This window comes from Mus caroli, unplaced genomic scaffold, assembly GCF_978045245.1.
Source record: "Mus caroli unplaced genomic scaffold, Mus_caroli_1 scaffold_6, whole genome shotgun sequence".
In the NCBI taxonomy this organism is placed as follows: Eukaryota; Metazoa; Chordata; class Mammalia; order Rodentia; family Muridae; genus Mus; species Mus caroli.
In genome coordinates this window covers 52,382,846-52,402,556 of record NW_028227261.1, presented here as the reverse complement: position 1 = coordinate 52,402,556, position 19,711 = coordinate 52,382,846, and the positions used below count along the sequence as shown (strand labels likewise).

Below are 19,711 nucleotides of genomic sequence, written 5' to 3'. Positions count from 1 at the left end.
TGAGAGAGCGACAGAGCACTCTAACACACTGGTCCGGAAGAGGAAACGATTCTGCTCCACTTTCCTTAGGAAGCATCAGCACGCGGTAGCCGTGGCATGATAGAGTCACAAGTCCTTTAGCCCACTCGACACTATAAAACAGACAGCATATGAAGAACAATTATCTACTCCCCCAGTTCTGGAGCTGGGCAGTAGAGAGTGGAGGTGGAATGTGTATGTGACAGGAGTCTTCTCACGGGTCCCTTGAATGAAGGAGGCAGCAAGGGCTCCGCCTCTTTGCCTGGGACACAGTTCTCAAGAGAGCTTTAGCTCCAGACTCTGCTCCCACCAAAGCAGTCTTCTTAAAACTCTGACCTTGGGAATCATAATTCTAACATGGATGCTGGAGGAACACAGCAAGGGACAAAGGAAAAGTGCTGCAACCTGCCCTGACCTGATCATCACTACCAGCAAATACTGTACTTACAGAAATGAGAATTCATGAGTCACCTAATAAGAACTAAATATCCAGCAATAACATGATATACATATTAAAAATAAGAACCAACCATTACACAAGCCTTTTTAAAAAATGAGTATTTTTCCATATAAATCTTACAGATTCAAGCATTACTATTGCAGAGACCTGTGGTGGTAGACACAGTTGAGGGATGAGAATGAAGATGGGTATGTGGAAGGAACAGGAAGAGGAGGGGCGGGGCAGCAGCAGCAGCAGCCACCACATTTCCTCACAAAGGGATAGATTACTGCAGTCTATCCTGAAACTGCACCACCCACTTCTCCCACTTCTGAGGAGGTGGGAATCTGCTGAAACGATAGCATCTGGGATGAGACACTTCTGATCACATAGCCCATGTCTCCTAGATTTACAGCATGCTAGTAGTGTGTAGGCTACAGAATCATGTAGCAGAATGAGTTCCACAGAACCATACAGTAAAATACACACTGAAGCTGTACAGTAGGGTAATAAATCATTTCAACAGATCAAGTAGCCCGCCAGTAGGGCCTGTCACATACCATTCCTTCTGTGACACCTTCCCAGACAAATCCTGGCAGGGGTCATTCCCTGAGAACAGCACCTGAATGGCTTGCCAGTCTGGATAGCTACTTTATAACAACTGCCCTGCAAGCTCTTCACCAGAAGGTCTAAAGATACCTGGGCATTGCTCCGTGGCACCCTGAACTACAGAACAATCTCTACAGGGAACCACCAGTGCCACGAGCACTCCACATGTCCTCCCTTCCTTCTTCCACACAGTGCCCAAATGGACCCTGTTAAAACTAAGTCACATGTCACTGCATACAGACTCCACCCACATCCTTCCCTCTCCCCAGTAACTCTGTAATGACCAAAAATCCTGCCTAATCTACTCCTCGAACTAACCAAATGGCATGGCCTTTCACTGCTTGCCCATGCCATGTAGGCTCTGGAACATTCCAGACTCACTTGCACATCAAGGCCATTCGCTTGCTCTTCTTTCTGAAACTGGGGGCTTACTCCCTCCATTCCCAGTCCAAACAGGATATGCAGCCCGCAACCCTTCCTAGCCGTCTTTTTCCTCCCTTGTTTTCTCCATTACACTTTCTCTGCAGCCAGCAGAGCAAGCATCTGGAAAACTCCACAAAGACAAATCTTCCAGTTCCCTACAGAAGCTCTGCCCACCTGCCTCAGGCAGGCTCTGAGCACATGGCTGTTTATAGATAAATCAATCTTCCTGAAGAGCAAATTCTTGTCCAAGCAAGTGCATACTTTAGTGTAAGAAGCCAATGGACCCAACAGCTGATTCTACCTAACCTACCAAGGGAGCTGAAAGAACAAAGATAAAACAGCAGTAAGACAGGGGCGAGCAAGGAGGCCAGAGTGCACAAAGCTAGCTGCTGCCTTCCCAGGTATCTGTTTATGTCCTACCTATACTAAAATAAGTGTTGGTCTTTGCACACACTTCAAAAATAGAAGTCTATTAGTCACAGAAGTCTGGCTAGGGTATGAACCATTCCATCTGCCTAGGAGTTTTGGGAAACTGCCCAGGAATAAATTTAGAAGGGGGAAAAAAAACTAAAAGATTCCCAAACCCTGTTGAGATGTTTGTGGCACTTACATCCTTAACAAGACTATCACTAGCTCTGTTAACTAACGTGCCAGACAAATATCACTTCCAGATCAGAATTCTGGTGAGGTTCTGTGTGCATCTATGGGTTTTGAACAGAAGAGTTAAGGAAAGTAGGAGGCACGTCTGAATACCCGCTAGGCATCTCCTCCTCTGACTCAGGGCTACAGTCTCTGCAGAGGTTTCAAAAGCACTGAGGACAGGCATTTGCTTAAGTATGTCTGCTGCGTAGGACTAAAGCACCTTCTCTCTGTAGCTGCCCACTTTTTCCTTTCTTTGCTCTTCAAGAAAATTTAAATATGGACTGATTCCCACTAGAACTAGCAGAGCACAGTTAATGAGTTTTGCAAACCTGTGGGAAACTCCTTCAAATTTCCAAGTTTCCTACAAAGAAAGTGGCCCCAGTCATGGGACACTCTAGGCTGATTCAAACCACAGAGGAACAGAAGCACGCTGGGCTGACAATTTGAAGTGGAACCCCACATTTTGAAGATGAGAAGCTAAGGTCACCAAGAGGGAACAGGAGGTAGCTGTTGGCAGCAGCAGCAGCAGTAGCAGCAGTAGTAGTAGTAGTAGTAGTAGCAGCAGCAGCAGCAGCAGCAGCAGTGCATAGGATTATGCTACATCTCAGTTCAGCTCTTCCTCTTCCCACTGAGCTATTACCAAAGAGCCAGCTGGCTTCCCTTCGACTTATTCAAAAGTGCAAGGCACTCTAATGAGAACTCATTCATTATAGAACTGTAAACAGCCTGGCAGGTGTGACTTCAGCAGCCACTAAGGGAATCTAAGTATGTCCTGCTCTTAGTCCACATGAGAACCACCAACAAAGGATAGTAAGCACAGGCTCTTACTTCAGAAGACTGGACCAGAAGAAGCTACAAGGGAACTACTTAGGAAAAATAGCGTGGCACCAAAACTTCAAAGTTTTAGAAAAAGAAGCAAAGATCCAAATGAGAGAATGAAAGATTTCAATGCTGGGCAAAGGTCACTAGAACGTTGTCCTGGGAAGCAATTCTACAACTGGATTCCACCCCATCCCAGAATGTGGGGAGTCTGGATGACTTCGTTAGTGCCCCGCCCCTAAAGAAAGGTTTCAGGCTTATATAGCCAGGAGACATGCTATGAAAAGCTATGGAAATAGTTAATGTATTCATCTACCGACCAACACTAAATAAACAGTTCTGGGGTTAGGACTATGGATATGGGGGATGAACTGCAAACCAGGTCTTAGAAACTAAACAACTAGGGCCAAGCTCCTTAGCTTCTCTGTGAAATGAGCTCCTCGCAGGAGCCACTACAAAGGATAAGGCCTTCCTTTCACAGCCGCACAATCAAGCAGGAAAATACTGGCAGTGTTTTGCTGTTAGCACTATGGCCGAATGCCTCTTATGGACTAAGAACAATGTATATTGACATAATTAAGATAAGTAATTTTCGGGCTGGTGAGATGGCTCAGTGGGTAAGAGCACCCAACCGCTCTTCCGAAGGTCCGGAGTTCAAATCCCAGCAACCACATGGTGGCTCACAACCATCCATAATGAGATCTGACTCCCTCTTCTGGAGTGTCTGAAGATAGCTACAGTGTACTTACATATAATAAATAAAAATAAAATCTTTTAAAAAGATAAGTGATTTTCTGCCCTCAAAAGCTGGTGATCTAAGCAGTAACACATGTGACTCATGAGGCTACACCAATTTATTCACTCCTCTACTGAACATGTAACTTAGACGCTGGGGTCCAGCCCTCTGCATTATACTCCTGGAGCCACACTGGCTTACTATAGACCCCACGACTATGAGGGGACCCACTATGGTATAGCAGATTGCCTGGCATAGAGTGACAGGCTCATTACCTGTGTTCCATAGCCATTTAGGTTCCTTTCTCTCACTCTCAGTCTGCCTCTCTTATAGAGTGGATACAAAGAAGAATGAAAGAAAGAAAAAACCAACAGGTATAGTGACAGACAAGTAGACCAATGGAACAGAATTGAAGACCCAGAGATGAACCCACATACCTATGGTCACTTGATCTTTGACAAGGGAGCTAAAACCATCCAGTGGAAAAAAGACAGCATTTTCAACAAATGGTGCTGCCATAACTGGCTGTTATCATGTAGAAGATTGCGAATTGATCCATTACTATCTCCCTGTACTAAGGTCAAATCTAAGTGGATTAAGGAACTCCACATAAAACCAGAGACACTGAAACTTATAGAGGAGAAAGTAGGGAAAAGCCTCAAAGATATGGGTAAAGGGGAAAAATTCCTGAATAGAACAGCAATGGCTTGTGCTGTAAGATCGAGAATCGATAAATGGGACCTCATAAAATTGCAAAGCTTCTGCAAGGCAAAAGACACTGTCAATAAGACAAAAAGGCCACCAACAGATTGGGAAAGGATCTTTACCTATCCCAAATCGGATAGGGGACTAATATCCAATATATGAAAAAATGTTCAACATCCTTAACCATCAGGGAAATGCAAATCAAGACAACCCTGAGATTCCACCTCACACCAGTCAGAATGGCTAAGATGAAAAATTCAGGTGACAACAGATGCTGGCGAGGATGTGGAGAAAGAGGAACACTCCTCCATTATTGGTGGGATTGCAAGCTTGTACAACCACTCTGGAAATCAGACTGGCGGTTCCTCAGAAAATTGGACATAGTACTACTGGAGGATCCTGCAATACCTCTCCTGGGCATATATCCAGAAGATGTCCCAACTGGTAAGAAGGACACATGCTCCACTATGTTCATAGTAGCCTTATTTATAATAGCTAGAAGCTGGAAAGAACCCAGATGCCCCTCAACAGAGGAATGGATACAGAAAATGTGGTACATTTACACAATGGAGTACTACTCAGCTATTAAAAAGAATGAATTTATGAAATTCCTAGGCAAATGGATAAACCTGGAGGGCATCATCCTGAGTGAGGTAACACAATCACAAAGGAACTCACACAATATGTACTCACTGATAAGTGGATATTAGCCCAGAAACTTAGGATACCCAAGATATAAGATACAATTTGCTAAACGCATGAAACTCAAGAAGAATGAAAACCAAAATGTGGACAATATGCCCCTTTGTAGAATTGGGAACAAAACACCCATGGAAGGAGTTACAGAGACAAAATTTGGAGCTGTGATGAAAGTATGGACCATCTATTGATTGCCATATTCAGGGATCCATCCCATGATCAGCTTCCAAACGCTGACACCATTGCATACACTAGCAAGATTTTGCTGAAAGGACCCAGATATAGCTGTCTCTGGTGAGACTATGCCGGGGCCTAGCAAACACAGAAGTGGATACTCACAGTCAGCTATTGAATGGATGACAGGGCCCACCAATGGAGGAGCTAGAGAAAGTACCCAAGGAGCTAAAGGGAACTGCAACCCTATAGGTGGAACAACATTATGAACTAACCAGTACCCCGGAGCTCTTGACTCTAGCTGCATATGTATCAAAAGATGGCCTAGTCGGCCATCACTGGAAAGAGAGGCCCATTGGACTTGCAAACTTTATATGCCCCAGTACAGGGGAACGCCAGTGCCAAAAAGGGGGAGTGGGTGGGTAGGGGAGTGGGGGTGGGTGGGTATGGGGGACTTTTGGGATAGCATTGGAAATGTAACTGAGGAAAATACCTAATAAAAAAAAATGAAAAAAAAAAAAAAAAAGAAAAGAAAAAAACAAGAAACAACACCCTGCAAACCCACCTATACAATAGTGGTTTTTATATAATAGATAGGACTTTATTTTTAACTAAAAGAGTGGAAGAAGTTAATTATATTTATTAACACAGCATATTAAAAAGTACCTTAGTCCAGACTTTATTATAAGTAAAAATTAATTCAAAACAAGCTTTGTTAACAATTATGAAGCCTGAAACAAAACAATCTGTAACACAAGAGAAAAACCTTTCTCGATTTGGATCAGTCAAAACATACTCTTAATAAAAAGAAGAGCCCCAAATTTGAATATGCTGTGTTTTCAGAACTCTAAAAGCACGAGAAGAAATGATCAAATTTTTCAAATGGACAAATATCTGACTTGCAACTTCACTAAAGAAAATATGCAGCTGGATGGTGGTGGCGCATGCCTTTAATCCCAGCACTCAGGAGGCAGAGGTGGGTGGATCTGTGAGTTTGAGGCCAGCCTCGTCTACAGAGTGGGTTCTAGGACAGCTAGGGCTACCCAGAGAAACCCTGTCTCAAAAAACAAAGCAAAATAAAAAACCAAAGATAAACAAGACAAATATGCTGATGGCCTGTCAGCACTGCAAAGATGCTCATATCACTAACCCTGGAGCGAGGAGGTCACAGTCAGCCTGCATGACAGAGCTGGAGAGGGCTCACATCAAAGCGAGACAGGCAGCTCTTAAGGCTGGTCACAGAGCACCAGGACTCCACACATGCTGGCGGCTCTGCAAAGCAGTCCCAACATTTTGGAAGGGAAAATAAAGCAGGATGCAACTTCTTCTCCTCTCCCCATACCCTCCCCCATCCCAGGGCCTCCTGTGTGCTTGGCGCACCCTCCCCATACCCTCCCCCATCCCAGGACCTCCTGTGTGCTTGGTGCACCCTCCCCATACTCTCCCCCATCCCAGGGCCTCCTGTATGCTTGGCGTACACTCCAGCACTGAGTCACACCCCAGCACTTGTTACACATGCTACTATATGACTTAAAAAATCTATGTGTTTATTCAAGTGTGACTGAGACCTATGTTCATACACAAACTTCTAAGCACATATTTATGGCAGAAAATACATAATAGCATAATAGCTTTAAATTGGATATGACCCAACTGCTTTCAAACGGTGAAAGATATAGCATATCCACCCAATGGTATACTCAGCAATAGAAGTGTATGAAGCACCAATACATGCAAAAACAGCTGGAGAGCATGTGGAAGAGGCAGACTCAGAGTGAAATACTCTTGTCAAAACTCACAGCACTATACACTGGAACTAGTTACTGATTGTATTTAACTGTTTAATCACATGTCACTCTATCCTGGGTGGCCCTGAGACTATGGCATCTCTATTCTTCAGGGCTGGGCCATGGCCAGAGCCCAGACTTTCACTGCTCATTCCCCACCCTCTATGCTGCTTTTTGGGGGAGGGGACCCTTTGCTAAGCACTAAATGGACTCTGGACACAAAGCAGATAGGCTCTTCACTGTGCTCTAATGAAAACATGAACTCCTCCTTAACCACAGAATGCAAGCTGAGAGGCCCCTGAGAGGCTACTAAGCACGCCCCAGGCTTCCTGCACTTGAACCTGGCCATGGAGGGGGACACTCCATTTTCTTCTGGGTTTAGTATTTGAGATAGGGAGACACATGTGGCTAAGGCTGCTAGCAACTTGCTATGTGAGCTACCGTGCCTGGCTCATCCCCCCTCCTCCTGCTTTCCTCCTCTTCTTTTTGGTTTTTAGTTTTTCAATACAGGGTCTCTCTGTGTATCCCTGAGCTGTCCTGGAACTCTCTCTGTAGACCACACTATCCTCAAAGTCACAGAGACACCTGCCTTTGCCTCCAGTGCTGAGATTAAAGCATGTGCCACCTTAGCCCAGCTAAGCTTTTCTTAATACAACAAAGAAAGGAGGCAGAGTATAGGGGAGCCATATTTGTTCAGGCTTACTCACATATTCTTCAGGAATATAGTTCAGTTGGTGGTTTCTTTTAATGTGCAGTCTGTTAAGAACTAACTGAAATAATTTCCAAACAAGCAAAATCTATTAAATAGTCCCTGTAGCTTAGCTTTTGCATTGAAAAAGTTAATAATGACAATTTCATCTTTGCATGCTGACTAGTCAAAGAGAACAGCAACCATAAAGCAGCCTAGAAATAACAATTTCATTTTAAAAGAAAAAGTGAAAAAACTAAACAATATACTTTCCTTGCTAAAAGCTGTAATGAAAATAACATTTGAACAGGTGTTGGAATGCCTGGATTTGAATCCTATTGGATTCTGTCATTCTAATTCAACAGCAAGTTAATTTCATCCCACATAAGAAAATGGGAACTCAGAAGTAACAGCAACTCACTCAAAGACAAACAAAAGCCAGCATCTGCTCTCATCCAAACAGAGCAACCACTTCACACCCTTCAAGAGGCAATCTCCAGGTACCCCATTGTTTCAGTTTAAGAACATGGCCCCCATAGCTTCCTATCTTTGAATGTTTGGTTCCTAGCTGGTGGACTGCTGGAAAGGATTAGGAGATGTGCTCTTAGAGTAGGTGTGTCCTTGTTGGAGAAAGTATGTTGTGGACTTTGAGGTTTCAAAAGCCTGTCTGTCTGTCTGTCTGTCTGTGTCTCCCTCTGCCTGTGGATAGAATGTAAAGCTCTACACTACTTCTCCAGCACCGTACCTGACTGCATGCAGCCAAGTGCCCTGCCATAATGATTAATGGATTCAACCTGTGAAACTGTAAACAAGTCCACAATTAAGTGGTGTCTCCCCACAGCAACTGAACAGTGACTAAGACAACACATCCTGATGACAGCCGGGCTCTAAAGGAGCTATTTCTCTTATCCCCTCCAAGACACAGGGACACTAAAGAAAAGCAGGATGAAAGAATGAAAGGGTTGGGAGGTTGTGACATGTCATCGCTCCTGTACAAGACACAACCATGGCACTCATGAACTCACAGGCAGCTATGATTGTCTGCACTGGATCTGGACAAGAATGGGTCTGTCAACAGTCAGGAATGGATGAAGCTCAGGGGGCCCCACCCTTCACTGCTTAACTATTTGCTACTGATAGATCTGGGGAGGGGGAACCACCGCCTTCACTTGTGTACAACCCACCAGGAGAGTAGGTTATCCAGGTGCCACTCTAGTGGGCTATCCTGGATTCCACTACACTGGATTATCCAGGGTTCCACCACACTAGGCTATCCAAGATTCCATTCTAGTGGGTTATCCAGGATTCTACTATGAATAGTACCAATCCAATGTTCACAGAGATGGCACTGGATAAATTAAAAGAGTCACAAAACAAAAACAAAGTCATGATCTAGGAAGGGGAATAGCAGTGGATACCAATGGGGGTTATTAAGGCAAGGAGTGAGGACCCAGCATACATTATATACTTATAAAAAATTGTTAAGTAACAATTACTTTCCAAACACTGTTTATTATTTTATGTGTATGAATGCTGTGCCTGTCTATTAACATGTATGTCTGATGCTTGTGGAGTCCAGACGAGAACATTAGATCCCCTGGAAGTGGAATTAGAGATGGTGTGAGCTGCCATGTGGGTGCAGGGAATTGAACCTGGATCCTATGGAAGAGTAGCCAGTGATCTTAACTGCTGAGCTATCTCCCCAGCCCCACAAAATTAATATATTTTAATAGGCAGTGACATATCTACAGTCAGGTACTTACAATATAATAGAATTGGTGGTTTTTAGCCCTGAGTTTCTTGAGAGAATTACCTGTGATCGAGTTTAATAAGCCAATGAGTGTTCTTTGGCACAGGGGAGGGGGTGCAACCCCAGACCGTATGCATGAATATGGAACCGTTGCCTTTGTTTCTTATAAAACACCAGCTAGAGACCTTAAAGTATATTTAGTAAACTGTAGGTACTCCATAAATTTATTCTGTAAGTCAACAACAGATTTACAGTCGAATGACTAGCCTAATCCTACACTGTGACACTATTTGAGTACCTAAACCCCACTTGTCAGTATAGGTATATTTAATTCAATATTTTATACTTACCTGATATTTAGGCCGATAAAATTTGTCCATGTGAAAATATAATCTCCACCAAAGACCATTCCAATATAAGTTATTAATATATTCTAAAAAGAAAAGAAGTGAGACATTGGTATCTAACTCTAAGCGAGCATTTTAAATGTACGTGTGAGAACACTCATGAGATTCAAGTACAACATAAAGCAGCATCCAGTACCAACAAAGGTCTATCACCTGCGCGCAGCAAGAGGAAGAACAGGAATAAGAGCTCTCTAAGATGAGCTTTCCCAACCTGTTTTTCTAAAGGACAAGCATCTCGGCTACATGAAGAATCCTCCATCTCATCAGCTTGTTCTGCCTCCTCGTGTGGCCAACATGACTTCTCCACAGGGAGAACTGCTGGCCTGTGAGGGGAGGGTAAAGAACAAGCATGTTCTTTTTAAAAATGAAAAGGAAGGTCAGGTAACAGTGGTGCACACCTTTAATTCCAGCACCAGGAGGCAGAGGCGGGTGGATCTCTCGGAGTTTGAAGCCAGCCTGTTCTATAAAATGAGTTTTAGGATAGACAGGGCTACACAGAGAAACCCTGCCTTGAAAAACTCCCCTCAAAAAATTATGAAAAAGAAAGATGGAGAGTTGACCAACATATAGTGTCTTTTGAGGACTCTTCCTTGATATCTTAAAAACAGAAGAACTAGGGACAGGCACAGAGGCACACCTTTGATCCCAAAACTCAGGAGATAGAGGCAGAAAGATCTCTGAGTTTGAAGCCAGCCTGTTTGCATAACTAGGCTCTAGAACAGACAGGACTACATTGAGAGACCTTATTTCAACAAAACAGAGCAAAACAAAACACATAAGAAGTCATTTCAAAGTAACCTAAAATCAGTTCTACTGGACCAGTGACATGGCTCAGCACGTAACTTATAACCTAAATCCAAGCCAGAGGAGAGAAATAAGTTGTTTCAATGAATTGTGGTCTCTTCCTGCCTGTTCTTCTCCTAGGCTGAAAATATGGTACTAATTCTTGACCTCCTGTGTTCTTGCTATCATCCACTCTGCTCTGGAATATGTATTTACAAAGCAGAACCCAGCTGAGAAGTAGTTTAGGGTTGGCCGCTCCAGGCCCTTCAGTACAGACTGTCTCTATACACGCTTTCTGAGATATTTCATGTAATTGACTTGTTCCATTCGTTGTTCCATTCATGTCCAACTCTGACCCCATGCTGGGGAGTTACAGATTGCCAGTAGTTTTAACCCAGTGCAGTTTCCCTCAGTTCGGCGAGTCCTACTCCACTGGGGTGCAGAGAACACTCTGAACATAGCTCCAACCTTCCCTCTGTATTCCCTTCCCTCCCTCACTCTGACAAGAGCATCAGAGTGGCAAATGCCCTGTTCTTCCAAAATGATTACAGACCTGCCTCTCCCGGTCTGGCCTCTTTCAGAAAGCTGGCCCACTTTGCTAACTGCTGAGGAATTGGAATATCTGAGGTATTCTTAAAAATGAAAAGCTAGAACGACTAAGTCTGGCCAATGAGGTCCCTGGTTTTGATTAGCTTTAGCAATACCAAGTTAACTGGGCTTTTCTGTCTGAGACAAATGATTCGCCCTTACTAAAATGCATCAGGAGGAAAACACACCTGGGGATGTCAGACACAGCTTTTAGGAGCCTCAGACATAAATCCACGGGCATGTGAGGGTAACTCAGACACAAGAAACCCACCTTGATTAGTTCCTGGCAAGCCCCACCTCCCAAAGAAACTTAGGGCTTGGACTGAAGAGATGTGTTTATCATTCTGTCACAGAAACAGCCTCCTCCCCCTTTCTTCCTCTACAGTAACAATGTGTCTAACTTTCCCCACATTCCCCAGAGCTAAGTCACCTTCAAGTACAGGCTATGCCCTTGCTAAGTTCCTACAAACTGATTTAGAAATTACCACCACATGTCAAGCTACTACGCCAGCAAGTAGGAATAAGGCTGAGACTTAGGTTACTGACAGACTCTTTTTAAAATGTTATTACTTTATTAATATTGCTGTGCATAGATAGGGAGGGGCACATGACAATTAGAGGACAATTTTGTGGAGTCAGTTCGCTCCTCCCACTTTCATACAAATTCTAAGAATCAAGCTCAGGCCGTCAGGCTTACACAGCAAGTGTTTTTTACCTGCTGGGCCAGCTTGTCTCCATAGCCAAATATTAATTAAGGTTTTTTTCTTAACGGTTTTTACTTATTTATTTTGGATGGCACTCATCTCATGGTATGTAAATGAGGTCAGAGTCAATTCTCACCTTCTAATCTGTGAGCTCTCAAGAACTCACACCATCAGATTGGGCAGGCAGCATGCTTACCAGCTAAGCCGTCTCACTGGCCTCAGATTTTTAATTTAGAGGAACAATTTTTAAATAAAGCAAATTCCAAAAGGAAACAGTATTGCTATTTCATCTCACCTTAATGCAGCCGACTATGGTTGTGGTAAGAGCAGAGTTATACTGAGTGCAGAGCACTGTAGCGTACATCAAGATGAACCTAGGACAGAGAAGGAAAGGCTCTGTTATGGGTGAGAGCTTGCTGTCTGTCCCACAGTCCCTCACTAAGAGACATAACCAGTGAAGGCCAGGCGGGCTCTGAGCAACTGAGAGCTTTTCGTGCCTCTCAACAGCTTCAGATTTCTGAAACCGCACTCAGGAGAAACATGCATCTCTTTTCTGACTAGGGGTTCTCCCTGCTACCAAAACCATGAACAGCTCATTCACAATGATGAGGGCTCTTTAAAGAACATCCTTCTTGCTAACTCATGCAAGGCAGACAGAATGCTCAGGGCTCCTAGGCCCCTGTCATCTGGGCACTTGCCATTGGGATAAAGTGACCCATGGCCAGGATGAAGACAAGAGAGCTTCTTAATAATGGAAGAAAACAAAATGAGAATTTAAGAGGAGATGGCTGGTCTGCTCAACAGCTATTCGACAATATTTCTAGTGCCCAGATCATGGAGGCTTCTGACGCCCTGTCTCCTGTGTGCATGTCCAGACATGAGCTGCAACCAAAGAGACCAACTCAAGAAAACACAGCTGGGAACTACAAAGGCCTTCTTCCCTTCCACACAGACGTCAAGCAGCCCCAAATTGAGATACCGCCAGTGCCAGCCAGTAAGCAAGCAAACTAGGATAGTTAAACTCAGTGCCTGCTTTCCTGTATATGAGGGTCAATGACATATGTCAATGTTGAGGAAAATAAAATGACATAAATGGAAATATAGTGGCTGTTACCACAGGGCGGGATGATAGATAAATATCCATTTCATTTCTCCATCCATCTGGGTGTGGCTTGGCATCGGTTTAGCATATTCCCAGGGGGATATAAAGCCACCAGGATCTTGAAGGTAAGGCACTCAGGAAACTGAACAAGACACTCAGAAACAAGGAAGAAGAACTCTACAACAAATTTCTGATACCTACTTCTCTAGGAAATGATCTGATAAGAATGTATTAAAGGCTTACCCCATCACACAGGAGAGGGTGAACTGCAGCAGGAATAGGGTGTCGGCCCAGCCCTCAAACTCCATTGCCTGTAACACACAAGAAAGCACTGGGTTCAGAGCAGGCCCTCCAAACAGCTCTCATTCATTCCCTGAAGTCCCTGTGTGCAGTTGTCACCTCCCTGCTACATCACTCCAAGGACTGAGAGTGATACTCAAGAGTTTCAAATGTTGGGGGACAGAGAGAACACTTTAAGGATGTGGCCACTGACAGATGGTCCCACACCTATGAGTCTATGGGCAAGATAAACTGGACTGGGTCAGTTATTTCTAAAAAGGGCAGGGGATATGAGCTTGGTTAGAGAGGAGGACTGGAAATATGGTCTAATGACAAAGAACAGTTGTTGGTCTTCTAGAAGACCCGAGTTTGATTGCCTTCACAGAATCTGGCACTCTCTTCCAGCCACTATGAGTATTTCCCACACATGGTACACACACACACACACACACACACACACACACACACACACACGAATAAAGCTAAATAAATTTGTAAAGAAAGAAATTAGGAGTGGGGTGAGGAAGGGAAGAGTGGGTGAATATAATCAAAATGAATCCTATGTATATATGAAATTCTCTGAGTTAATTAAAATAGTACATTATAAAATAGAACTGCAGATATGTGTACTTGAATCAATTTTCAGATCTGGCCCTTTCCAAACTGAAATGTAGAAGAGACTTTTAACTTCCCCATCCTGCTACGGAAGAAAATGATCTTTCCTTAAAGATACAAGTCACACCTAAGTGCGCCATTTTGGCAGGTGGCTGTCAATCAAAGGCTTTGCTGACCCCACTGCAGTGCACAGAAGCTCAAGCACAGCCTTGAGTTGAATGTGAGGCAGAAGCCAATCTGAAGAAAACGAGTCAATTAACTTTCTCCTCCTTGGAAGCTGTTGTTCTGTTGTTTTTGTTGGTTGTTTTAAGTCAAATTTTAAGACCCCAAGAAAGAGTTCAGGTTCATATGCCATGAGAGGAGGTTAAGTGAATGTGAAAAACATCTCAGCTTTCATCACTGTGCCAACCTGTCCTGCTCCAACTTTCCCTGTATCCAACTAAACTCCAGTTTGTGGTTTTTCCTGCTCACAAAACACAAGATGAAATTTCACCTCTGGCAGCCTTGGCCTGGAATGCCTTTCCTGTCCACCATGACTCCTGTTCACCCATCAGGCTAAACTCAGGGCTCCTTCACGAGGCTGCCGCTGACCAAGCCCTTGGATGGTCCTCAGTCTTTCTCTCTGGCTCTGACCTCCCAACTGTCTTTCTGCACCACGTCTACAAACTGCGAGCTACACAGGAAAGACCACCCCCCCCCTTTATGCAACCACATCCCTCGCACAGCAGTTACCCAGCTTGCTCATGACTCTTTCTTTTTGAGGTATATCATATAAAAAGAAAAGCCTCCACTATGAAATGATGACAACAATAATCCAGACATGTAAGGTACATATTCACTATAATAAGTAAACTAAGACAACTCTATACCTAACCTAAACCCGCCCTGCTTATCACAGTCAAATAAGGGCCCTTATTTCTAGCTCTGGACACCTCTGAAGTACTTCTGTTAGCATAACAGGCCTGGCAAAAAGATATTCTACAGGCACACCGTGTTTCTCAATCTGACTATTAGACTATTAAGACAATGGGCCCTAAAGAAATTGAAATTTCCCCAAGAATCTCATGCTGGTCTGATTCCCAGCACCCACAAGGTGGCTTACAAGCACCCGTAACTCCAGTTCCAAGGGATCTATCGCCCTCTACTGGCTGATGTTCAGTACCGCTAGGACAGCTTTGCTGTCTAACAACTTCAGGTCCAACAAGTGTATAGTGCAAACTCTTCTGAGTCTTTCTCCTTGTGCTGGCATAACTGACTAATCTGGGTCCTGCAAGGCTTGTCATGGACTCATCCATCCTGTCAGTTAGAACAGCATTCTGCCCTGAGAATATAACACAGTCTGCTGAATCACTCTCATTTGTACTGTTCCCACATAATTTGTTCTTTAAAATAAAGCTGCCGTGAACCTCTGTGGCCACATTCCCATTTATCTCATGTAACACTTGGACCTTGAGACGGATGGTGTGATGGTTTGTATATCCTTGGACCAGGGAGTGGCACCATCTGAAGGTGTGGCCTTGTTGCAATAGGTGTGACCTGGTTGGAATGGGTGTGTCACTGTGGGTGTGGGTATAAGATCCTCACCCTAGTTGCCTGGAAGTCAGTCTTCCACTAGCAGCCTTTGGATAAAGACATAGAACTCTCAGCTCCTCCTGTGTCATGCCTGCCTGGATGCTGCCATGCTCCCACCTTGATGATAATGGACTGAACCTCTGAACTTGTAAGCCAGCCCCAATTAAATGTTGTTTTTTATAAGACTTGCCTTGGTCATGGTGTCCGTTCACAGCAGTAAAATCCTAACTAAGACAGATGGTTTATCTTTACTTTATAAGAACCTGCCAAACTGTCTTCCAAAGTGCTGCACTTATTTACGCCCTCCCCAGCCTTGTTGGAGATTCGCACTGATCTGCATTCTGACACACTTACAACTGCTTTGGGCCAATCTACCAAGCAGTAAGTGGTCTCTTGCAATCTTCGTTTGTATTTCTCTATTGACTAACAAGTGAGTATTTCTAACACGCTTACTTAATGTTAGTATTTCTTTTATGAAACATCTGTCCAAGTATTTTGCTCTGTGAGAGACATGTATACGTCTGAGTGTACAGCTGCACAGGCTGTATGTGCACACTCGGCCATGCAGAGGCCAGAGCAAATCCTCAGAGGTCACGTTCTCACTCTCCAGCTTACCGCTGGGAAACAGGGTCTCTCAGGGAACCCTGGAAGCTCTGGTTTTAGGCAGGTTTTAGGCCTAGCCAGTGAGCTCCACTTGTCTCCCTCCCTCAGGCTGGGCTTTAGTATACATAGCTCTGCCTGTTGCTGCTGTTATTTTGTTTTGTTTGTGGATGCTGGGAACCCAAAATCAGGTTCTTACCCACTGGGCCATCTCCCCAGCCCTTCCAAAAATTATATTAACTTATTTGGGAGAAGAGAATGCACATGCCATGTGTTGGGGTCAGAAGAAAATTTAGGAAACTTTGTTCCTATGTCTACTATATGGGTTCCAGGGGTCAAACTCAGGTCATTGGCCTTGGTGGCAAGTACCTTTACCCTGAAAGCCATCTCTCTGGCTCCTCGAAAATCTTCCCATGACTGGTTTCTACAAGTTCTCAGATACATTCTCAGTAGCTATCCTTAATTATAATAAGTCACACACAGGAGCACAGGAGCCATCTGTGAGGGAGGCGTCGTCAGCATTACCCCTGAGCTCCTTCTCTTGGCTCTAACCGTGGGTGTGCCATTCTGACATCTTGGGGCACTGTGCTAAGGACAGTTTATTCATGTTTGCTACTGGTGAAGGTAAACCAAAACAGTGAACGCACTGCCTGGTACCTATGGGGGCTTCTGCTATTTGGCTGTCAGAACACTTGTTAGAGATGGAGAGTAAAGGTCTTATTATTCCCAGAAGACAACACTCAACAAACAGCAGGTCACTGAACTACTAACAGAGAGGCCTGAGTTTGCAAACTCCGAGTCTTAAGGCTCTCTTTACATAGAACACTAGGTTGTGTTCTAGTAATGAATAGTCAAAGGTGACAAAGAACTCTCCTGGGATCCCTGCTCCGTTCCCTAAGCATTTGGTTTGTCCCTGAAGAAACTTAGTCAGCCTGCTGTATTCTGGCTTTAGCACAGCAATAGATCTTTGGCTGTAACTATGACAAGAAGCAGCTACTTGAAAACATAGCTGCAAGATAAATATGACCCAAGCAGTCCCTACAACACGCAAGGGCCTGCTCCCTCTGCCACAGGAGAGCATTGGAGTGGACAGAATGAAGGGAGGAGGGAAGGAGGGGAGGGCAATACAAGCTACTCCTTACTAAGTGTCTCAACTATGTATGCACTAAACTCAGAAGCACACAGTTATCCTGCTCGTAGGTGTGTGTGTCCTGCCCTACAGCCTAGTCTTCCCATCTACACTGAGCAAGAAAGAAAACCAGGGAAACTGAGAAACTAGAAAGGGAAAGAAGCCATTATGGTTTGCTCTACATTTGCTGCTGTTTAAGAGTCAAAGCTTTCACCACAGCTGCTAAGATGCTAAAACCCTCTTATCTCCAACACAGGCTTTGACCACAACTGGACTGTGCTTGCTTTGTTCCAGTGTGCATGTAATCTTTGTGTTTGTCCACATTAGCTCTCCTCCCTCAAGTAACCGGAACAAGGTCCCTTCAAACCACTTTATACTTTTGTCTGTAAAAGATAATCCAAGAGAAATAAGCCAGCTCACATATTTTTTACTTTTTTGATTGAGTCTTATTATGTGTCCTGGCTAGGCTACAACTCTATGTAGGCCAGGCTGATCAAGAACTCACAGAGATCTGCCTTTCTCTGTTTTCCAAGTGCTGGGATCAATGGCATGTATCATCACTGTCAGCTAATTTTTTTCTTAATTTTAAAAAATTAATTTGTAAATGCTGCTTAATCTTGTCAAGGATAATTCCTGGAAGAAAGTTGTCTGTGAAGAGTGATCTACTGACTAGAACTTCTGAGTAGCTGGAATGGCTGGGATGTTGCAGGTCCAGAGGCTAATTACCTTATCTCAGGCTAGCTTTATACCAGGAATAGCCATTCTCTGTCCAGCTCTACGGAGGAACCAACATCATATGACTAACAATTAGTAACATTTTGGAATCTATTAATGTAGCAGACCACTAGCTTCTACCAACACAAAAGCTAAAGTACCGTGAGATAAACTGCGCCTCCCCCATCTTCTTGGAACGCCTCTCTGATGTGCCCACCATAATAAATTTAAACTTGCCTTGGTTTATGACTTCCTTTTTTTCATAAAACCATAATACTTCATGACACTTCCACACTGGAACATTGCATTTGGACTAGTATAAATATGTGTTCCTGGGCCATGGTCACTGAAATTTGGCTCTACTTTCATTCGCTGTAAGGTAAGAGCTTGTTTTTGCACCGACAATCTTCAAACATGATAAATTACATCCTTTGAGAAATGTAACTTCAAGAGTCCCAAAATTATATATACACATATATATATATATATATATATATATATATATATATATATATACACACACATATATATACACATGTACATATGTGTATATATATGTGTATATATGTGGGTATATATACACACACATGTATATATGTGTGTATATATATGTATATATGTGGATATACATATATACACATATATATATATATATATATTCTACTGTTAATGGCTGTTATCTCTCTTTCTCTGGGTTCTCTTTATAAACTAACTAAATATAAATGTACATTAGACTGCTAAGTAAATTGTCATGTGCTGTGTGTGTAAGCTTGTTAAAGCAGACCCTGGAAACTAAGGAGCCTCTCCTATTCCAGCCTCGAGCATGTTTCCTTCACGTGTGCTCCAGAGCCTCTTGCATAGAGACAGGCTGGCCCCTAGCTCTGTACCTGGGAGAGGAAAGAAAATGAAGCAGCCCAAGAGTGAAAACACTGTATCCTTGCAAACAGCTAAAAGGTGAACCATTTCCCACAAAGATCATTATTGATTATGCCACAATATCAACCATAGAACAAAGGCCCATCTGGCTTTCTCTCCTGCCAGTTGGGCCTTCGGTGACGGACTGCTGAACTATTCAAGTCTGGAAAAGACCATCTTTCTGCCAAAGCTGCGGGCCTATCACCCTGTCTTTGTTCAAACGGACCGACTCCCATTTGGAGAAATTTAGGAAAAAGAAGACCCCTCAAAGATCCTTAAAAACTGGAGTCTCAAGAAAGACTGGATCTCCAGGTCCAGAGTCCTCCCTCTGCTTTGGAGAGGATCTTTCTCTGTGTTCCTCGCTGTGTTTCCTCAACCTCAGTGAAGCCTCTCTTCACAGACTGATCTACCTGCTGACTGAGAGATTTCTCCCCCTGCTACTTGCTGCTCTTGAGTTTCTTCTGCCTTTTAATTCTTAACTGGCAGAGAAAATTAACCTGATCAAGACCCCTAGACAGTAACGCATCCTTGGAGAAAAACTCAATCAGGAACTCCAGCGAACTGTCTCAGCTCTCCCTGTCCATTTCTGCTGGATGTTTACAAACCCTCAATTTCTGTCTCAATCGGGCTACTCCAGTTGTTTCTGCCGGACACTGAAAGCATCTGGCTCAGTGATTTGCTTTCTGTTGCCTCTTCTACTCACTATTGATTCTTTTACTTTTGCTTGCTATATTTTATAAATTGACCATTTACAACTGAAGCACTACTATAATAGATATTCTCCAGAGAGCATGGAACAAACACTAATTTGCTC

General features: G+C 43.6%; 1 protein-coding gene across 1 annotated transcript in view; it reads right to left on the bottom strand.

The window, feature by feature from the left end:
- The window catches only part of Slc35d1 (solute carrier family 35 member D1), a 44,687-nt gene that overhangs the window by 6,420 nt on the left and 18,556 nt on the right, over positions 1-19,711 (bottom strand). The window contains exons 9-11 of the mRNA XM_021160645.3: positions 13,317-13,384; positions 12,267-12,345; positions 9,840-9,922 (exon numbers count right to left, since the gene is read on the bottom strand). Coding sequence (XP_021016304.1) covers positions 9,840-9,922; positions 12,267-12,345; positions 13,317-13,384 — 230 coding nt within the window. The remainder of the gene's footprint in view (positions 1-9,839; positions 9,923-12,266; positions 12,346-13,316; positions 13,385-19,711) is intronic.